Source organism: Phasianus colchicus, chromosome 14, assembly GCF_987193195.1.
Source record: "Phasianus colchicus chromosome 14, bPhaCol1.hap1.1, whole genome shotgun sequence".
Lineage (NCBI taxonomy): Eukaryota > Metazoa > Chordata > Aves > Galliformes > Phasianidae > Phasianus > Phasianus colchicus.
The window spans coordinates 18,273,945-18,294,243 of record NC_143449.1 but is presented as its reverse complement, the minus strand read 5'-3'; the positions used below and the strand labels follow the sequence as shown (position 1 = coordinate 18,294,243).

The 20,299-nt window shown below is 57.6% G+C and overlaps 2 protein-coding genes across 9 annotated transcripts; one reads left to right on the top strand and one right to left on the bottom strand.

Moving 5' to 3' along the window:
- The first annotated feature begins 996 nt into the window (after positions 1–996).
- On the top strand, positions 997–6,178 carry RAB9B (RAB9B, member RAS oncogene family). 7 transcript variants are annotated; one of them, XM_090150449.1, is made up of 4 exons: positions 997–1,113; positions 2,184–2,253; positions 2,888–2,963; positions 3,446–6,178. In XM_090150449.1, exon 4 carries the CDS (start codon positions 3,481–3,483, stop codon positions 4,084–4,086), a length of 606 nt encoding a protein of 201 aa, XP_090006575.1. In that variant the 5' UTR covers positions 997–1,113; positions 2,184–2,253; positions 2,888–2,963; positions 3,446–3,480; the 3' UTR covers positions 4,087–6,178. The 7 variants fall into 7 exon arrangements, with proteins under 7 accessions (XP_090006575.1, XP_031449963.1, XP_090006576.1 ...); XM_090150450.1 differs by having other exon boundaries at positions 1,035–1,117; XM_090150451.1 differs by lacking the exon at positions 997–1,113 and adding an exon at positions 1,141–1,842.
- Positions 6,179–8,535: 2,357 nt separating this feature from the next.
- On the bottom strand, positions 8,536–14,071 carry PLP1 (proteolipid protein 1). Of its 2 annotated transcripts, none has more exons than XM_031594099.2 (7): positions 13,951–14,071; positions 12,474–12,660; positions 11,780–12,041; positions 10,896–11,064; positions 10,564–10,637; positions 10,415–10,480; positions 8,536–10,093 (listed from the first exon to the last, which is right to left on the bottom strand). In XM_031594099.2, the coding sequence occupies exons 1-7, from the start codon at positions 13,952–13,954 to the stop codon at positions 10,022–10,024; spliced, it is 834 nt and encodes a 277-aa protein (XP_031449959.1). In that variant the 5' UTR covers positions 13,955–14,071; the 3' UTR covers positions 8,536–10,021. The 2 variants fall into 2 exon arrangements, with proteins under 2 accessions (XP_031449959.1, XP_031449960.1); XM_031594100.2 differs by having other exon boundaries at positions 11,885–12,041.
- Between the last annotated feature and the right edge of the window lie 6,228 nt (positions 14,072–20,299).

The window sequence follows — 20,299 nt, the reverse complement described above, 5'->3', positions numbered from 1 at the left end:
AGCCATCAGGTTGAGCGCAGAGGCTGCAGCAGCACTGCTGTCCCCTGCTTGGAATGATGGGCTCTGTAAAAACCTCACCTCTGCCATCCCATCCCCCAGAACCACCTGAGGGACTCCTGGGATGAGCTGCGGTTGGGAAGTGAGGCATAAGCAGCTCACCACTGCCTTTGCCCGCCTGCCCGCTGCAGCACCCAGCACCTCAGGGACACAACCTCAGCACCCAGCCTGCAGGCAGCACGTGCTCCCACACCCCAGGGCCTGAGCAGTGCAGGGACGAGCCCACGCTTGCAGTGTTGTGTCTCAGAGAAGCAGCTCAGCTGCCCAGGCACGTTTCTTCTTGCTGCCTCTCCCACAATGCTCCCAGAACACCTCCAGCATCCCACCGATGGGAAGTGGGAGGATGTGCTGCGATGAGCTGGGCAGTGCTCAGCTGCCAGAGCCCAGCCAGCTGCTCCCAGCAGGCAGATCCTCTCCCGGCCCCCTCCCCACCGACGCCTGCAGCTCCTCGTGTTACCAGGATGTCCGGAGCAGTTGTTGTGCCTGGGAGCTACAGGGTATTGGGGGAGCAGCTGCAGAGCTGGTTACTGGGTCCAGAAAAAGCAGGAGGAGGCTGGAGGTCCAGCTGCAGTGCGAGGCATGCAATGAGTTCATCGGGGTTCAAGCAGCCGCTGCAGTCTGCATGGAAGCAGCTCCTTGTGGCACCGCACCCTATTGCTCACACCCCAAATCTGATCGTTTCCATGCAAAATGCACTCGGGTGCACGTTTGGCACCAGGTGACGGTAAGCAACCCCGGCTCTAAAGGAAGAGCCTCGCACAGACTCACGCTCCGGGCCCAGCGGGGCGGAGGGCAGGGCGGGAGGTTCCTTCAGAGTGGGGAAACTGAGGCACGGTGCCACCAAGCGGGGGACAGCAGGGGATGCTCAGCACGACGCTGCCTGCACCCGCATCGCTGGCAGGCACGGGGTAGGCGTGGCCTCTCACGGCGGTGGGCGGGGCTACTAGTGGCCACGCCCCTTCGCGGCGCATCGGAGATGCGCATGTACCGCGCATGCGCCGGACTGGCCGGCACCTGCCCCCGGCGGGTCGGGTCGGTGGGCGGCGGCGGCTGGAGGTCGGTAAGGGCGGGCGGTGGGTGGCGGTACCGCGAGCATCCATCCCTGGCCTCACACACCCCTCTCAGCCCCGAGCATCCCTCTCTAGCCCCGCACATCCCCTGTCCCCCCTCCCTCAGGCCGCATCCCCAGCGCTGGGTCCTGGGGGGGGGGGTTGTGGGTGAAGCATCCCATCCCCCAGCAGGGGGTTGGGAAAGGGCTGGGGCTGTGTTGAATCCATCGCACCCCCGGGGTGTTCCTTAAGGCCGAGCCGTGCTGCAGTTTCTGTTGGGCTCTTGGGATGCTGACGTTTTGCTTTGGTACGTTGGGTCGCACGGATGCTGCTCAGGTGTCTGCAGTTTGCTCAGCTGCGTGTGGCTGGGGGTATTTCTGGGCGGGGGAAGTGAAATCAGGAGGCTTCAGTTAGCATCTCTGCGAGCAAAAGCAGAAGTTTCTGATTTTGGCTTTGTGGCAAGCGTCGGTTAAAAGAGCTCTGAAAAAAAAGAGGAAATAAAGTTGAGCAGGGCTGTCTGTGGTTGGTGCTTTTTGGCTTGGAAGGAATAGAAGTGCTGCTGTAAGCAGCATCAGACCCCCACAGCAGCCCTGTACCAGCCGGTGGCATCACTCAGCAGCACTGCATCTCCTCACCCTGCCCAGGAATGTGGGCTGTGGTGTAAGGGAGCAGACCGTGCTTCCTGCCATAGCAGGCTGCTGCCAGCTGGCTCAGCACTGAGGGGCAGAGGATCCAGGTATGTGTTCCATCCTCAGGTCAGATAGCAGTGTGAGGGCAGGCAGATCAAAGCTGTTTCCTGGATGAAGGGAAGGCGTGGGTTGCACTTTCTTTTATTCTTCTCTTCTTTGGGGTTTAACATCTTTGCTCCGGTCAGAAATGATCTGTGTTCTGTTATACTTAGGGCAAGGGAATCTGTGTCCTCACACCTTGTTCCCAGCTGGTTTAGTCACCAGTGCTGTGCTTTTGGCACCCCAGAACTCATCCATTGTTTGTCCAGCCTGGGTCAATGTTACAGCTTCAAAGGCAGCACGCTGAGCCCGGCTACAGCAACCTCACTGACTGATGTTTGTTTTGCAGTGACTGTCATGCTGGAGGAAGGCATTTCCTGGACAGTCCTGGAGACAGAAGTGCTGTATTTCTAGAGCAGGTATAGTACAGACAGCAACAAAACGAATCTCTCATTCCACGTCAGGGCTTTATCTTCCATTGTGGAATATCCCTGGCTGTGGGAGGGTTGGTTGGCACTCGGTCTTTTCTCTTGTGCCTGCTGACTAAGGAACCGGTGATATCGGGGTTGTTGCAGTGTGAACTCACACCTGTGCTGTAGCAAAGCGAGCTGCAAAAAGCAGTGCCAAAAAAGAGCAGCAGAGAAGCCAGGTCTCTGCATATGGGAAATCTCCTTCCGAGCTGTAGGGCTTGTGGGTGGAAAACGAGCACAGCTGTACTTGTAAGGTGAGTCAGCCTGCTTGGGGTGATTAAGGGCTGGTTTGCTGGATGACTTGTATTGATGTTAGGTCTGTACACTTCTTACATCCTCGTGGCCAAACGGGGGGGAGCGATTCAGCCAGTGATTGTACAGGAAGAAGGCAGGCCTGGCAGTGGTGATTCCTGCTGCTGGTTAGCTGTTGCTGTGCTGGGCTGAGGCAGTAAGAGGTGTTTACCTGGTGTTGGTATGTTTGACAGAACGAGATAAGCTTTCAGGTACACAAAGTGTTTGACAAGGGTGATGTAATGGGTCCATAACAACCTCAATAGCTGTTGTCACCTTGTGCTTCATGCAGAGAGCTGCTGCTTCCGTTTCAGACCTGATGGAGGAGTTGTATGCCAGGCAGCTTGCCTAACTGCCAACTCTACCAGGTGCTCTAACAAGAGAGATTACCTTTTTTTTTCACAAGCTTGTTCAGAAACGAAGATAGCAATGCTATTTATTCCTGTGCACCCCCATCAAAATCCAGAAGTTGGAGTTTTGCTTCCCTGAAATAAGAGAGAGATGGAATAGTAGTAAAAAATGTTACTACTTGAAACCTGAAGTGGACTTCCAGTTCTTTCCTAAACATTTCTGGGAATACCAGAGTAATGGTGAGGGCCACAAACGTTGTGTTCTTTATCCCAGTGTGCTCCACCATCTCAGCACTGTGCTGCTTAATTTCTGAAGGGGGGAAGACAACTGGGGGATGTTCCAGGGGTGCAGATTTACTTCCTTCAGCCCCACTGAGTGCGTGTGGAGACAAAGCCAGTTTCCCAGCTCAAGAGCCAGGAGTTGTAGGCCATCAGCTGTGCAACTTTCTGCAGGATTCATAATTCAAAGAGTTATTTTTCACTGTTTCTGAACTCTATAGGTTGCCTTGGTCCTGTGGCCGTCCGTCCTGCTGCAATGAGTGGGAAGTCCTTGCTCTTAAAGGTTATTCTGCTCGGAGATGGTGGAGTTGGGAAGAGTTCCCTCATGAACCGGTACGTCACCAACAAGTTTGACTCGCAGGCTTTCCACACGATTGGTGTGGAGTTCTTAAACAGGGACCTGGAGGTAGACGGACGTTTTGTGACCCTCCAGATCTGGGACACTGCGGGACAGGAGAGATTCAAGAGCCTGCGGACCCCCTTTTACAGGGGAGCTGACTGCTGCCTGCTGACCTTCAGCGTGGATGACCGGCAAAGCTTTGAGAACCTCAGCAACTGGCAGAAGGAGTTTGTCTATTACGCTGATGTGAAGGACCCCGAACGCTTCCCTTTCGTAGTTCTGGGCAACAAGATTGACAAACTTGAAAGGCAGGTGAGCACAGAGGAGGCCCAGGCTTGGTGCATGGAGAACGGCAACTATCCATACCTGGAGACCAGCGCCAAGGATGACACCAACGTGGCCGTGGCCTTTGAGGAAGCTGTGCGCCAGGTGCTGGCGGTGGAGGAGCAGCTGGAGCACTGCATGTTGGGCCACACCATCGACCTGCACTCCAGCTCCAAATCGGGGTCCTCCTGTTGTTAAGGACGGCTGCTGCTTTGGGAACGTCGCCGGAACCGATGGTTGGATTGCAAGGAGAGAGGGGGCACTGTGAGGAGGGTGGCCGTGAGGACGGTGGGTGGTTTGCACGCTGGGGGGTTGCAGCTTTACTATCTGAATTCTGACTGGAGTTTTCAGATGTGGAAGATGAATCTACAGGAGAGTGCTGGCGAAGAGCGTGTGAATGCAGTCCTGCTCCTGTCCCTGCCTGTCTTAGCAGGTTTAAAGGACTGGGTTAAACTAAAGGGAGTGAATTCTGACCTGTAGCAAGAACTGCATGCAGGACAAAGCTGGGGGGCACTCCAGAAGCTCTGAAATGTTTTAGTCCTGAACTCAAAAAACTACTAGACCCGCTAAACTCATGGCCTTACTGCCAAAGCGAAGTCTGCTCAGCAGTGTGAGTGAAACCTGTTGGGAAGACTGTAGCCCACACAGTTGTGAGAGTGCCAGATCCTGGAGAGGCTGGGATGTGTACATCTGCTGCTTGGGATCAATGCATTCTGTGCTGAGTAATGCTAGAACTCTGATATCAAGTAACATAATGAAGGAGAGAAGAAACTGAATGCTGCAGCATCGTTTCTTCGTAGCTGTTTCTGATCTGTTTTTCTCCACCTTCTAACTTTGCCTTGTTTGGGTGTTGTTTTATGGAGAGACCGGCTTCTGCTTGTTTCCTCAGCCCTTCTGGAGGCTCAACACCAGATCTTGCTTCTCACACCTTGAATAGACCTGGATGGAAGGTTCCAGCGTGGCCACTCAGCAGTTCGTGGCACAGGATCTGAGTTAGCTGGGAGTTCAGGAGATCTGGAGCGTGAACCTTCAGCTGGTTCCTGTCAGAAGTAATCTCTGTGTCCGGGTGATTCTGTGTGTCTCTGATTCTATGAATGCTGCAGCATAAAACCACTCACCGTGATTACCTGTTGTGTCAGGGGCTGTGCTGCTCAGCTCGGTTTACTCACACCATTGCCCCGGCCCTTACTCCCTAACAGGGAATCCAGTACATTTTATCTGATCAGCTGGCATCCTACTGCTAGAGAACGTCCACTCAGTTAATTGACCCTTGTCAATGAGCAGCTGTGCTGGGGAGAGATTTGGACTGATTCCTCAAGGGGCTGAAGAACGGTACTGGGAGGGCAGGGAGCCCTCCAAGAAAGGATGCCAAGCTTTGCTGATCCCAGCTCCTGCTCCCTGCTAGGTGTTAGTCCTGAGCTGTTTGTGTGTAGCCAAGAGGTCAGTGCTTGCTGGCTTGCCATTGTAACCTCATGTTCTGCGACTTCCTGTGCAAGTGTTTGTCCAAAACGATGACTTTGCCTGTAAGCACTTAGGAGCCTGGCATGGGGAGAGCTTCCTGCTGAGTGCAGTGCCCACTGTGATGAGCTACTGGATAGCTGATTGTGTAGCTCAAATAGAGCAGCCTCGTATACTCAGTGCTTTAGAGCAGGGCAGTCTCTGCTCTCACACTGGCTGGTGGCAGCGAAACCCCGTCCCCTTGCAGTCTGTGAGCTTGCAGGATGTCTCCTCTGGGAGCTCAGGTGATCCTGCTCTTCTCTGTGGGGCAGCCACACGTGGGAGGGGCTGAGCTTTAATACAAAGTCCTGGGGGGGGGGGGAGGAGGGGGAATCTGATTTTGAAAGGGGGCTGGATATTCACATTCACACCAATAGATAGGAAGTGCTTGAAGCTCCTAGAAAATCAGGTCTCTTGCTCTGCCTCCGTGGGTGCAGCATACGTTTAGGAATTAGGTCTATTTATTTAGCAGTGTCTGACCTCTGCAGGCCTCTATCTAGATTTTCCTTCAGTTTAACTCAGCCAAACATAAGCATTAGGCTTATGTGTTTTTAAAAATCCATTCAGAGGTGGAGTATAATATATTGAAGCTGTTCAATTTATTCTGAGGGACGCACAATTCCTGAAGGAGCCCAAATCTTGAACTCTCTGTTGCAAAGTTCTGCACCAACAGCCCTCCTTTCCCTGTGTCCACTCATGCTGCTGCTGTTGTTGCTATTGCTACAAAACTGGAATTGTAACACTGAGATTCTACCTTTATTTAAGCAAATAAAACGTGGATGTATTCAAGTGAGTTTGGGAAGTGCTGCGTTCTTGGTTGATCAGTTCTGAGGGCCAATTCAGGCAGGGGGAAGCCAGTAAGGGATCACATCATTTTACTTAAACTCAGGTTATTCCTGAGTGCATCCATCCAGAGAATTGGTTGAGTGTAACTTATTTACAAGCTGCGCCCACTGATGAGTTTTGTCTTTTCAGGAGTACATCAGAAAACACTTCTGGAATGGAAACATTTCACACCGCTTCCTCCTGTCACTAGGTTTTAATTGTCAGCCTGGGCTCTCAGCAGCAAGCTGTGCTTTCCTTCCCCTTCTTCCTGTGCCGTTGGATGCAGCCCCTCGGGCTGCAGGGAGCTGCAGCCTGGCACGACTTCCATACGATGCTGAAACACGTGGGCATATGGGGCTGTTCCTGCTGCTGCCTTGCAGGGTGGGCGCTCGTTCTGTGATGCTTTCCTTGTGTTTGCAGGGCCCCAGCCTACTGTTACCATTGACAGAACCTTTCATTTATTGGTGGTTGTTTTTTTTTTTCTTTTCTTTTTTTTTTCCTTTGATGTCTTCTTGCTTCTCAGTTTTCAAGTCCTCACGAGGATATGAGAGTTGTGAGCAGCAGCAGAGGGCTCTGTGGCTCTTTGTGAGCAGTTGAGGTGGATGGGGATGTGCTCTCCTGCCGGTGCCTGAAGATGGGTAAAAAGGGAGGGCCTAAAAACGCAGGGCTGGTGGAGCAGCTCTTCCCCAACGGCTTCAGGGGGTCCTTGGGGGGGCACGTGGCCACATTTAGCACAGGTCTCCAACTTCGTGGGCAGCCAAGCACAGCATCTGCTTGTGCTATTGCCGCTCCTTTCTGCGTGCTATTGCTTCTCAGGTCCCGGATACCTTGCTAGCAGAGCCAAATGGTGTGCAAAACCAGATTGAAAGCAGCTGGGCGCCCGAGAGGCTGCAGGTGAGACCTTCTGGGAAGGCAGATGGCCCGCAGCACCTCCAGCTATCTGCTCGCCGGATCAGCCCGTCGCACTCGAGCCGAGAAGCGGTGCGAGGCCGCCAGGAGGAGCCGGAGGGCTGCGGATGGGAGCCGGCATCCTCAGGGCCGGGCTGTGGGGCTCAGCCCTCGGAAGTGATCCCGAAAAGGGCTGGGGACCCCCCCGGGCCGTCCCGACACGAGCATCCCTGGGTGCGGCGCTCCCCTTCCTTCTGTCCTCGCACGGGGAAGGACCTGGTTCGTCTTTGCTCTCTCGCGGCAGGGAGCTGCTGGCTCTGTGCTCGGCGGGTGCAGGATGCTGAGGGCTGGGATTTGCTTCACCCCTGCAGAGGAGGTGAGCAGCGAGGAGCCTTGGGATCTGCTCCAGGGCTTCTTGCTCTGCTGCAGCCTTTGTGGGAGCAAACTGCAGCCTCGTCTCAGCTGCTGCACTGGGGGAAAGCGTTTGCAGCCAGCTCTTGTTTGCAGAAATGAGGTTTGCTACCAGGCAAGGTTTGTTCCCTGGTTGTTCTCAGCCACCCCGGGGGACTCAGCGTGCCCAGGCAAGGGGCGGTGAGAGCAGGTCCCCTGTCACCACGTACTGGGGCAGCAGCACACAGAAGAGGCCAGGCATGTCCTTCAGCCCTCAGATCCATGCCTTGGCCACTTTCACGCACTGTCACCAACCCTCACCCCTCCCGGGGGGAGCGCTGCTCTCTTTCAATGGACAGAGATGCTGTTTTGTTCCCATCTCGCTCCTGCCTGACGGCCGATGGCACCCACACACAGGGGCCCTTTCAGCGTGGGGGGAGGAGGTCGGTGGCATCTGGGAACGTGGGGAACAAAGGGCCCTATTGATGCAACAAGCAGCCCCACTGCTGAGCTGGGGGAGCAGCTGAGCAACCCCCAGCTGAGTTATGGGGAAGCATCAGTGCTGCCCGGAGGGGCTGGGGGTGAGGAGGAGAGGGGGGGTTTGGGCTGGTTATGGATGAGTGGGGAATGAAAGACCCCACCTCACAGAGTCACCTCCCTGTGCCACCAACCCTTTGCTATCTACCCGTGGGTTGGCAGCAAGCATCCCACCAATTGCCTTCAGAGCACAAGGTTGTAAGGATTCCGGCCCAGCCAAGTCTGCCCACGTGCCCAAATGGGGCCATCCTGCTTCACTCTGGGGTCTTGAGGAGAAATACGGACGTTCGGGGCTGTCCAGCTGCAAACAAAGGGCTGGGTCCATGAGCCCCCTGCTGGGGTGGGGACAAGGAGGCATGGAGCCCAAAGGGGACTGCTGGGGTGGGCAATGCTGCCCTTCCCCTTGTTGGGGCATGGGGAAGAGGGAAAGCAGCACAACAAAGCAACATCCAGACAAAGATCTCGTTTGGAATGTTCTTAATTTTAATGTATTTCCTTTAATCTTTATAAAATACATCTTGTAAGATAAGTCTCTAAAAACCTGCTCCTTTTTATTGCTTGTTAACGAGTTGAACTTCTAGATCAGAGGTGAAGGAAACACTTTCAGTCGATTAACTGTGTGTGTGTGTGTGCGTGTGTGTGTGTGTGTGTTTGTTTGGGGTCTGGGGGCAAGGGTGGGAAGGAGGACCCGGTTATTTGTTGTTAAATCGATACCAAAAACCCACCAGCAAACCCTCCCAAGAGCGACGGTGGTGATGTGAAATGGACCCCCCCCAGATCTTGCCTGGTTTCTCCCCATCTCCCCCTCCCCAGCCCGTGTGCGTTGGTAGCATGGCTGAGCTCAGTGCTGGGCAGCAAGGATCCTCGGAGCGCTCTGCTCAGCAGACCGACCCGTTATCCCTGCCCCCAGCCGACAGAATCATCGTAATACAGACAATTAAATTAAAAAAAAAAACAACCAAAACAATAATAAAATAAAATATCCGTGCAGGATGGAGCGATGGTCTGCCATTAAAAGTAGTTTCTCCAATAAATAAACACAAAGCGTTAGCACGAGGCGGGGTGGGATGGGGGGAGCAGAGCGGGGCACCCGTTGGTGGGGAGGGCGAACATGGAACGAAAACGGAGACTGCAGGCACAGCAAACGTTACAGAAGCAAATGTCACCCCGAGAGAAGAGCACCATTGTGAAGGAATGGCTGAGTTTGGAGCAGATGGGCCGTCCGTGGGTTATCCTGTGCTACAAAGGGGCTGCTCCAGCTCTGCTCTGTAGCACAGCACAGGCGGTCCCCTCACCCGGCACTGCGGTGCTGGAGCCTAAAGCCGAGGGTGCCCTTTGCATACAGACACCAAACTCCTCCAGGCTTTAATAGGAGCAGCTGGGTTAGGGACATGGGCTTTATCAGCATCGGGGTCAGCGCTCTCTTCTCCGCAATGGGAAGATCCTTGCCCTAAACTCCCTTTGCCTTGTCTGCAGCGGGCACTTTGGGGTAAATTCATCTTTCTTTACTAGGGGAAAAAAAAATCCTTCTCATCCTCCATCCAGGAGAGGTGCCGGCAGTCAGCTCCAGGAGAGGCTCCAGCAATGGGACCGGGACCCGGCCAACTTCCTTTTCTCTCTAGGGAGCCTCCTTCACGCTACTCCTGGAGCAACCTACACATGGATTTCTGCCTCCCAGGAGCGTGAAGGCTTTTGCTCATCCCTATAGGCAACGTTGGGACACCGGAGTGAGTCCCTCCTCTTCTCTTGCTGGTTTTGGCCCTAGAGCGAACCGGTTATGGATGAGCACAGAGAGAAAAGTGCATGAAGAGGCGTCCATTGGTGAGAAGCTCTTCCTGGTCACGCTCAGCACGATGGATGCGAGGGAGGAAGAGGAGGGGAGTCAGCGGCGAAGGCAGCGTTAAGGCAGGAGACCTGGTGTCGGGTGGCTGCAGTGTTAAAGCCTCGGGGTTAGAGGAAAGGAGGGTGCGTGTCTGGCTGGGCTCCACCTCGCCGGCTAGAACTTGGTGCCCCGGCCCATCAGCTTGAGGACGGCGAAGTTGTAAGTGGCGGCGATCATGAAGGTGAGCTGCGGGCAGGAAGAGAATGAGCCAGGGGAGGAGGAGGAGGAGGATGGTGCTCCAGCACCCTTCATCCCAGCACCTGGCCAGCAGAAAGCCCCATGGCCAAGGCAGGACACCGCAGTGCCAGTGTGGGTTCGGTCCCCGGCGGTCTCCTAAAGCCCCTCCAGATCCCCTCCAGTGGCCGCCTCCCCCACCACCTCCTTATTGTCAGAAAATGAGACAAGCTCGGGCTCTGTCACTTCTCTGCCCACCACCTCCATTGTCCTCTGCCCCCATCTCCTTGCCAGGTGGAGGAGGACGGCCGGGCAGCGGGAGCAGCGACTCACCAGTGAGACCAGCGTGGCGGCAGCCCCCACAAAGGCCGCGATGAAGAGGTGGAAAGTCATTTGGAACTGCAAGGGAAGATGAGGGTTGAGCTCCCAGAGGTTTCTGCTCAGCCCTATGGGGGCTTCAGAGAGCACTGGAAGGGGCTCACCTCGCTGGTCTTGCAGATGGAGAGCAGGTTGGAGCCACACACTTTCCCAGGAAACGCATTCCAGGGCAGGACACCTGTGGACACAGATCAGGGTGAGCCAACGGTCCCATTGCTCAGCACCGCAGCAATGCTGGGTTGTGGGATGTGCTTTGTGTGCTGGGCTGGGGACCATCACCAGGAGGAAGGCAAAGATGTAGGACGGGTCTACCCTGCACTGCCTGTGTTGTGCTGGTGCTTCTGGCCCAACCATGTCCCCCCGGACTCTCTCCATCCCCTCTCCAGCCCGGACCCCTCCCGGGAGCTGTAACCCCTCATGGAAATGCAGTGCTCACCGTACATCCTGGCATCCGCGCACAGCGTGCCGATGCTGGCAGTGGTCTTGGTGGGGTTGGCGATGGACTGGCAGGTGGTCCAAGTGTTAAAGTAGATGTAGACGGGCACGGCGGAGCAGGCGAAGACCAGGAGCCAGACGATGGTCAGGACATAGGTAATGCCCACAAACTGCAAGGGGCAGCACAAGGCGAGGGCACAGAGCGGGTTACAGCGTGGCCGGGAATGGGGACAGGGGAGCGCGAGGGCCCCCAGGCGGGCTGGGCACGGGGCAGGTGAAGGGCTGGGACGCACCGCCCGCTGTGCCCAACACAGCCCCACACACCCAACGGACCACCAGCCCGAGCTGGGCGGCACTGGGGCCAACCACACACATGTGGGACTGACCGGCTGGCTGTGGCACACTGGTGCCACTTCCCATACCAGGTGACTTCCTCAGACAGTGGGGTTTGACCTCTGCGGGAGAGCAGCTGCAAAACCCCTGAGCCGAGCAACACCGCTCTGCTGCCCTCCCTCCATGGTGCCACCCCAACCGAACCCAAAGGGAACCGCAGCCGTTCCCCTCTGCTCCCCCAGGCCATTCCCAGCACTTGGGCACCAGTCCTTGGGCACCACGCAGGACAGCAATAGGGACAGCACGCACTGCCCTTGCAGGGATGCTCGTGGTTCTGCCAGGTGGTTCTTAAGCACAGAGCAATTTGTTTGCTGGCAAATGCCATGGCCATATTGGCTGCTTTGGGGACACGGTTGGCCTCGGGGAGGGCTGCTGGGCTGCGCTTCCCCTCGGTACGCCCCGACCCCCGGGCGGCCGCCGTTTCCTGCCCTTCAGCCAACGCCAAACCCGCTGCAGGCGCGCGATGGGGTGCCGAACCCCGGTTAAGATCACCTTGTCAGGATGTCCTAGCCACTTTCCCAAACACTGACACACCCGCTGCAAAGAGTGAGCTCGCTGGGGGCCTCGCGCTCCCCTCCCTTTCGGGCCCCCAGTTACCGTTGCGCTGAGGCCCTTGCCGCAGATGGTGGTCCGGTAGTCCCCGAAGATTTGCCGGACGGCGCCGGTGGTGTAGAAGCCTTCGGCCAGCAGCAGGGCTCCGTAGAGGAAGAAGAAGGAAGCTGTGCCATAGATGACGTACTGAAAAGCGTGGATGCTACGGGGAGAGGAGCGGTGGGGATGCTCAGGCGGTGCTGCGGCACACGGCCCCGTGTGCAGCCCCACTTCCCTCCCCGAGCCCAACACAGCCCCGGGGAGCTGGAGTGGGGTGTCACCTCCTGTGGGGACAGAGCTGCTGTCCCCAGGTGGAGCTGATGAGAGGGGCAGCACCTTGCCAAGCAGGGCCTCCTCCTGCCCCCATACCTACCCGGTGCGGCTGTCTGACCCCACGGCACCTGGCGTGGGTCAGATAAGAACAGAGTGAAAAGGAAAGGAGCAGCTGCCACAGAGCCACAGTGCCCATGTGAGGCTGAGTGCCCATGTGAGGCTGAGCACAGCCAGCGTTGATCCCAGTGGGTGGCAGCAGGACTGGGTGACAGTGGCACACCATGCACAATGGAGACGTGAGGAGCCCCGCGCTGTTACTTACACATCAATGAGATACTCGTAGTCCTGGTAGTTTTTGGAGAAGTAGGTCTCAATGAGCTGCTCGGTGCCAGTGAGGGCTTCGTGCCCACAGCCACAGAACAGCGCAACTCCAAAGAAGCAGAGCCCGGTGGCAACCAGCGAGGCAAAGGGTGCCCCGATGAGGCAGCGGGCACAGCACTCCAACAGACCTGCGGGGCGGAAAGAGGGGATTTTAGGGTGATAAAGGGAAAAATGCTGAAACAATTTGTCATGGTGCTAAAAGAGCAGCAATGTGGAGCGGTGGGAAGCTGGCAGCCGGGCGAGATGGAGATGCGGGGCGATGCAGCGTGATGCCAGTGGGAGCAAACCAACAAGCTGCTAATGGGCTCCCCGCTGCCGCAGTGCTGGGGGTTTTTCTATTTGGGCTGCCATCGTGCTGTGCTTATGGAACCTGGGCTGAGGTTGGAGTGCAGAGAGCAGGCACAGCTCTGCCCCCTCCCCGGCTGTTGTGCATTGAGTTCCTAAAGCGCTCAGAGTGCTGGAAGCAGTCCCAAACCCACGCTCTCCCCACGGACCCCGCAGCGCCTATCTCCTCCCTGTAAGCACAAGGCAGCCTTGGGGTCCCAGCCAGCAACGTTCCCCCCTCCCCGTGCAGAGCAAGGGCGCGCGGTGGCACCGAGGACAATGGGGGATTGTCCAAAGAGCAAACAGGGAACAAAGGCAGCGCTGTGGGGGAGCGCAGGGACCCCCCCGCCTGTTTGCCTTGGACACAACGGGGCCGGGGAGGGGTCTCTATGCCTCCCCCTCCCAGCAGTGAGCCCTGATCCCTGCAGGACCCACAGGGATGGATGGCTGCACACGTTGCAGCACGATGCTGGCACCAACCAGACTTGAGGTTTTTAATATTTCTTTTCTCTCAGCTGGGAACATGGGGGCAGGTGCCCACAGCTGGTGGATGGTCCTGATCCCAGGGGTAGCGGGAGGACCGGGATGCAGCAGGGCCTGGTGTGCCCTCCAGCTTTGGGAAAGAGATGGGAAGGCGCAGGAGGGGAAGGGGGGAGGGAAAAAACAGCCCTTGTGCAGCACCATCCTGGGCCTTGTTGCACAAAGCACTGCAGGCAGGAGGAGGGTGGCAACCATGAGCCCTCCATCAGAGCACCCAGCAGGACGCCGTCATTGTATTGATGGGGAAACTGAGGCACGAAGCTGCAGGCACACAAGTGGCACAAGCTGCAACAGGTCTCAGCGCCCCACTCTCCCTGCAGCCCTGGGTTGAGCTCGTTCCCCTCCACCCTCCTGGACAGATGAGGTCCATCCCAAGAGGCGGAAGGGGGACAGAAAATCGCGTGGGAAAGGAAAATGCCATCCCTGCTTCCTTCCTTGCCACCCATGGAAACTTCACCTACATAGCCTGCCAGCACCAGGGAAAAGTTTTGGGCTCTCTGCTCCAGGACCGTCCCCCCACAGCTGTGACAGCTGTCCCATGTCCCCATACTCACCCATGGCACCCGACTCGCTCAGCTCCCCGTGCGCTTGGCTCTGTCTGCAGCCCTCGCCTCCCCTGGCAGTCCCTCGCCCTGTATTGTCCCCTCTGGGTGCCTGTCCCACTCGCCAGCAAAGAAAAGGGCTCTCTGAGTGACAGCCACCCCCCTTAAAGGGACAAGCCCCCGTCCCTCCCCGCCCCAGCTTCCCCCCCCCCCCCCACCCAGATGCACCCCTTGGCTGCCAGCTGCTTTGCGTGTGGGCAAAGCAAAGAACTTCAGGGCTTGGGGTGGGGGAACACTTTTGTCAAAGGGCTAAAGGGGCTGGGGGTCACAGGGCGCCCACTCTGCAGTTGGCTGGGGACCCCCAGGCCTGGCTGGGGTGTGTGTGCCTGTAGGTGTTGTGTTGTGGCAATGTGGGATCAGTGGGATGCAGTGATGCCCCTCCATCACCTCCTTGTCCCCTAAGTGTCAGACATCTGTGTTCAGCCTCGGGTTCTCCAGAGTGGGTGTTCTGATGGAAATTCTGCTCTCTGTTTTCACGGCAGTTCTTCTCTCACCGTCCCCATCCTTTTGGGCTCTACACGGGACAGGAGACAGAGCTCCAATGGGCACAGTCTGCAGGAGGAGTCCTCCATGGGATCCTCAAAGGATGGGGACGCATCTAGAGATGGGGACTACAGGGGGTCAGCTCCTTGGGGTGCCCATCTCCCATAGGTCCCCCCCATGGGGGGTCAGCACAGGGCTGGGGATGCCTGCAGAGGGCAACAGGGCCCTTCTCAGTGGGCAGACAAAGCCCCGCTGTGTCCCTCAATGCCCTGCTTTGTGCCAGGCTGTGCTGTGGCAGGGCCTGGCTGTTCCCAGGGCTGGGAACACTGCTGGGCTGGGGGTCCCCAGGGCACCACACAGTGCCCCCAGTGCTCTGCAGAAACCAGATCTGCAGGGCTGCTGATGCTCACTGATAAGGGACCGCATTGCCTGGATGGAGCCAGGCACCAGAGGGAAAAATGATGTTAGGGGAAAAAATGATGAGCCCTTCTTTCTCTTTCTGCAGAAATTCAAGATCTTGCATTTTATTTCAACACCCCGGGGGGAAGCATCAGCTTTCTGCCATCCGGGATAATGTGAGCAACGAAGCGGGGCTGCGATTTCTGCACCAAATGCCTTCAAAAATCTGAGTAATTGGTTACTGCTCGTTAACATCTCCCTCCCGTGTGCTCCCACCCCTGAGGCTGCCCGTGCTGCAGGGCTGCTCCAGAGCTGCACGCACAGCAAAAAAACCAAAACACCTCCCATAGATGACGGCTTGATTTCATCCCTTCCTTTTGCATTTTGGCTGAAGCCTTCGGGACCCCCTCGTGCTGCAGGCACAGAACATCTCCTCTTGGCTGTGTGTCCCCGCTGGCTCCTTCCCCATGAGGACACCTCTGTGATCAGCCCTGGGTGCTGCCGCATGCCGGGGCTGTGGTCACACTGCTGGTGTCCCCAGGAGGAGCAGTGACAGCTCGTGCAGTGCCTTTATCCATTATACATATGCGTCGGGAGGTGCCTATTGTCACACCAGAGAACCTTGCAGCTATTTTTAAACAGCCACTTCCCCGGGCCAGGCTGATGCTCTCCTTCTGATTTCCCCCATCCATCCTCACCCATCAGTGGGGTGAACCCCCTTTCCCATAGGGGAGGGTGGGAGGCTGCAAAATGCGCTAATAAAGATAAAATTAGGAAAAAAAAAAAAAGGCAAAGCTGTTGGAGGCCTTTAGGGGACGGGGAGGAGAGCTGAAGGGCAGGCGGTGCTCCCCAGCCCCATGGAGGCTCAGTGGAGCGGTGATGCTTCTTCCCAGCAGCTTTGCCTTTCACATCTCCTGACTTTCTCCTTTGCTGAGGAGGGCAGTGGCTGCATCTCTCCCCTGGCAGCTCATTCCTCTGATCTGCTCTCCGTGGGGTCATCTCTTGCAGCTCTGCTCATTTACCTTGCAGAAAACCCAGGGATGCAAAGACAAACGGTGCCTGAACAGAGCGAAGCCGCTTGGCTCCATGTGCCCCCTGGCTGTCCCTGCCCCACACTTCTCCCCCTGGTCCTATGCTGGTTCTGCATTCCCCACTCATCCTCCATACCAATCCCTTTGGTTTTCAGGTAGAGAGCAGCAGTCCCACCCCCTCCCTCACCCCCCCCCAGCCCTCCACGTGGCTACAGCAGCCTGATGCCACGCGGTCTCCTTGCTGGGGTGGCTCTGGGACAGGGATGTGTTTGCTGCTCCACTTATTAATGTGCTGAGGTGATGCCGTGGTGCAACCCCTCTGTGCCAGCAGCTGTGCAGAGACCATGGCCAAGGCCAGCACAGGGACGGGACGTGGGGACACAAAAGAGGATGTGCAGTAGGAACACCAGAACAGCCACGCTGACCCCATAGCAGAGCATAGGGCAGGGAAGCCCTTATGGCAGGGAAGCCCCATCCCCTGCAGACACCACCCCACCCCCTCAGCCCATGCCGTGACACCGTTGGCTCTGCTGGACAACGATGCCATCATGGCAGCCCCACGGCCGAGAACCCCTGGGATGCAGCCACTGCTGTTTGCATCTGTGCTGCAGCAGGAGGATTTGCTGTCTAATTAAACAAATCCTTCATCTCCCCGGCAGCAGCCGTGCCAGGCGGGGGGGGGGGGGGGCGGGGGGCTAGGGGGGAGGGAGGCTGATTTCTCATTCCTTCACTCACCGCCTGATGCCACAGATGTGTAACGCTTCGTTTTCCAAGCTCAGCCCTCCGGGGGGGTCTTGAGCAAATCACAAAACTCCTTCACAATTAGGGCGAGCCGGGCAGCCTGCAGTTAACACCGCTCCTGCTGAGCTCCTTCTGCTCCGTCCTCGGAGACCGCTGGGGCTGAGGGCACGGAGATGTGGAGGCGAGAAAAGCCGATGGAGCTCCAACGGCATCCAGCAGCATGGGATGCTTGTCGGCATGGCAACCGTGCATGGGATGCAGGGGGATGGGAACCCCAAAGCAGGAAGGGGACCATGGGGACCCCATCCCCATCTCCTGTGATGCCTTTGTGGGTACAACACCCTCTGCGCTGCACAGCGACTCTTTCACAGACTGCAGGGAAGGGGGAGGTGGGGGCTGGAGCTTCATGGTGTCAAAATCCAGCAAATCTTCCCCAAAGCATCTGGAAATGCCGTGGGTGATGGGAGCAGCGGGGCCTCAGCAGGCAGCACCACTGCTGGGAGCAGAGATGGGAATGTTCCTGGTGCGAACAGCCTGACCCGCTCTGAGCATCCTCCCCTCAGCATCTTCCCCCCCAGCAGGAGGGACCCAGCCCTGGTGCTGGGCAGTTCTGGGGACAAGGCAGCAAAGGGGTGACCCACAGGCAAGGAGAAGAAACAGGAACATGAGGTCACCCTGGTGGGTCACCCCGCTGAGGGCTTTGGCACCAGTGCCAGCCTTTGCTCCTGGCCCCGAGAGTGTTGTTGGACACTTATCTAAATTAAATCTCCCCTTTCAGCATGCCTGCTTTGCCAAGGTTACAGGGTCATCCCTCCGCCTGCTGTTCCCTCCTTGCACATTGGCACTGGGGACCAAACCCCTATGGCACAACCTGGAAAATCCCATTGTGGATGCAGACCCCAGCACTGCGCAGCGTGGCACAGGGTGAAGGAGCACAGTGGAGGTGGATGGAGCTGCAGCCCTGCAATCTGAGGGCTGGGAGATGGGAGGCAGAAGACGACCCCAGCCGTGTTCCCCCCGGTGCCATGCAGCTCGGTGGTGGGACACACAGCCCCGTGCCCTTGGCGGGTCCCTCTGCAGCACCGCATGCAGCGCACGCCCCGCGCCGTGCCGGCACATGGGGTATTTTTAGCTTGGAAAAGCGCCACGGAACTGGAGAGTGACATTGGTTGGAGTTCGGACCGCCGGCCCGCTTCACCTTGCAGTCTCCTCCGGGGCCGCCCTGCCCGGTGCTGTGTCCTAACGGCGCTGCTGAGCCTTTCTTCCTGAGCCCACCGTGCACCCCGCAGCTGAGGGGACCTGGAGTGCATCGCATTCCCCATAAAGATGAAAGGATTTGGCTCCAGAAGTGCGTCCCACTGAAAATGTCCTTTCTGGCTGTTTCAAAGTTAGAGTTGGTTCAAGCGCGTTCAGCTTGGAAAACAAAATTCCCAAAGGCAGAGCTCGTGTTGCGTTACCATTTTCTCCTAGAAAATGAGTGGAAATGGCCAAATTCAAGTACTTCTGAGCAGCTCTGCGGCCCCACACTCAGCAGCTCTGGAGGAGAAGCTCTGAGGGATGCAGTCGCAGCCCCATGGGGACACACAGGGACACACAGGGATGGGGCCATGCTCAGCCACGCTCGGGAGCGTATTTTCTGTGACATTAATCTCACGCCCCATTAGCTGCCTCCAAATGTTTGCACAGTGAGAGCAATGCCTGTGTCCAGGCTGGGGGCATCTGTCCCTCTGCAAGACATTGCCACCCCAACAGCAGAAGGGAGAAGCCCAGTGCTGGCAGCAGGGATTGGGCTGCACATCCCCAGGCTCCATGCGCTCCTGCAGCACCAAACCAGCAGCGATGCTGCACCAGAGGCTCAGGGAGCTGCCTGCTTCCCTTCCTTCATGTCCCCTCCGTGCCACCAAACTGATCCTCCAGCAATTATTCACCCCGAAATGGATCCAAAGAGCCCATCAGCCTTTCTGCAGGGAAAGAAAAAAAGGGATAAAAAGACGTTTTTGAGGCCTTAGCCCCTTGGAGTTCTGCTGGCTGGGAAAGCATGTCAGCATGGATCAGGCAGGATTCGATCCACAGCCTGGCACTGTGGGGGCTGAGCAGCAGAGAGGGCTCAGGACTGGTGGGTGGGTTGGCACAGCCCTCCCCAGGTCTCTGGACCCAGGCAGGAGTTCCTCAGGGGAATGGTTTGATGTGGGCTTGGAGATGGAGAAGGGAATGGAGAAGAAATCACGTTGGCTGAGCAGCCCCAACCTCTGCTGCTGTTGGCAGGGCCTGGCACTGTCTCTGTGATGGGAACAGGACAGGGACGTGGCACGCTGGGGATGCTGAGGATGGATGTGTGCCCCCGGGGGTGGCTGCACCCAGCAGCTCTTCTGCTCACAGGAAAACCTCCCTCGATGCCCCACTTTCCCCGCGGGCTGAGCACGGAGCTGCCCCCCTCCTCCAGCCGGTGTCAGCTCAGCTCACCGCTGGGATGGAGCTGCTGCTCTGCGCTCGCCGTGTGCCCCGGGCTCCAGATCCCAATCACAACCTCACGGCCCCATCAACGTTAATGGCAACAGTAATCGGAGGAGACTTCTGCCAGCTCCGTGCCAGCAGTGCTGCTCCTCCTGCACACCGCCCCGCAGCGCCGTGCCCCCCCTCTCCCCCCCGGCCCATGGCTGCACTGGAGGACCCTCCTGGGCACCGCTCTGCCGGTTGTCACGTTTCCCTGCTCCATCAGAGCCAGCAGGGTGGGCAGGAGAAGGCAGCGCGGGGTTCAGCAGAGCACTGCTGAAATGCACAGTCCCTCTGTGGGGTGAGGGGGACAAGAGAGGGGGGCACACAGCCCTCCTCTTGCTGTACAGCACAGTGTGGGGTCCCTGCAGCGATGGCTGCTCCCAGCCATGACTAAAATGTGATTAATACAAATAAACGACACGAGCCAGGTGTGGTAAGGTGAACGAAAACCTGAGCGATGCATCCACCAGGAATCACTTATTCTGCACTTTTCTCTTTATTAATCCTGTCTCCTTCCTCACACATTAATCACAGAAGGCCCCCAGAGGCAGTGCGTGCTGCTCAGCCACCCCAGGGGTTGATGTCAGCCCACAGCTGCACTCCCTCTGCCTCAGTTTGCCCATCCTCGTGGCACCTGGCTGCCCCCATTTGTTTCTCCCCTAATGGGGGGCAGGAGGCTGTGCTAAGGAGCTCACCTGCCCCTAATGAGGGCAATTTCAGGAGTTCGCATGTGATGAGCAGCTGAGAAAAGCAAGCTCACAGCCGCGTTGTGCTCCCCCCCGGGGTCCATACACCTGCAGAGCTGCCCCAGACCCTATAGCTAGGCAGAAGGAAGGATCCCACACCCTGTGCTGCTGCGGGCAGACCGTCCAGCGCACCTCCACCTGCTGGCACCCGGAGCACCCCATAAACCTTTCGATCTCAACGCATCCATCAGCCCTGGCCGCGAAACCGAACACATCCCAAGACCCGTCTGCGTCTCCCCGCCTCTCTTTTCCCTTTCCCTGTGCAACCCCATAAATCCCCGCACCCCGCCACGCAGAGTCCCAGCGGAGGACGCGCCCTCGGGGAAAGCGCCCCGATGGCCGCCCGGCACCGCGCACGGCGGAGCCCCCCGGGTCGGGGGGTGCCGGAGGCGGGCGTCTCCCCGC

Bases quoted from the DNA above. Each gene is read 5' to 3' on its own strand.
- RAB9B (XM_031594103.2), top strand. From the start codon at position 3,481: ATGAGTGGGAAGTCCTTGCTCTTAAAGGTTATTCTGCTCGGAGATGGT.
- PLP1 (XM_031594099.2), bottom strand. The intron at 11,065-11,779 runs GTGATCTTAACC...TGCCCCTTGCAG, and splicing joins GGCTAGGACATCCTGACAAG to TTTGTGGGCATTACCTATGT. The intron at 10,094-10,414 runs GTGAGTCGCTGC...TCCTGCCCGCAG, and splicing joins CCGCCACGCTGGTCTCACTG to CTCACCTTCATGATCGCCGC.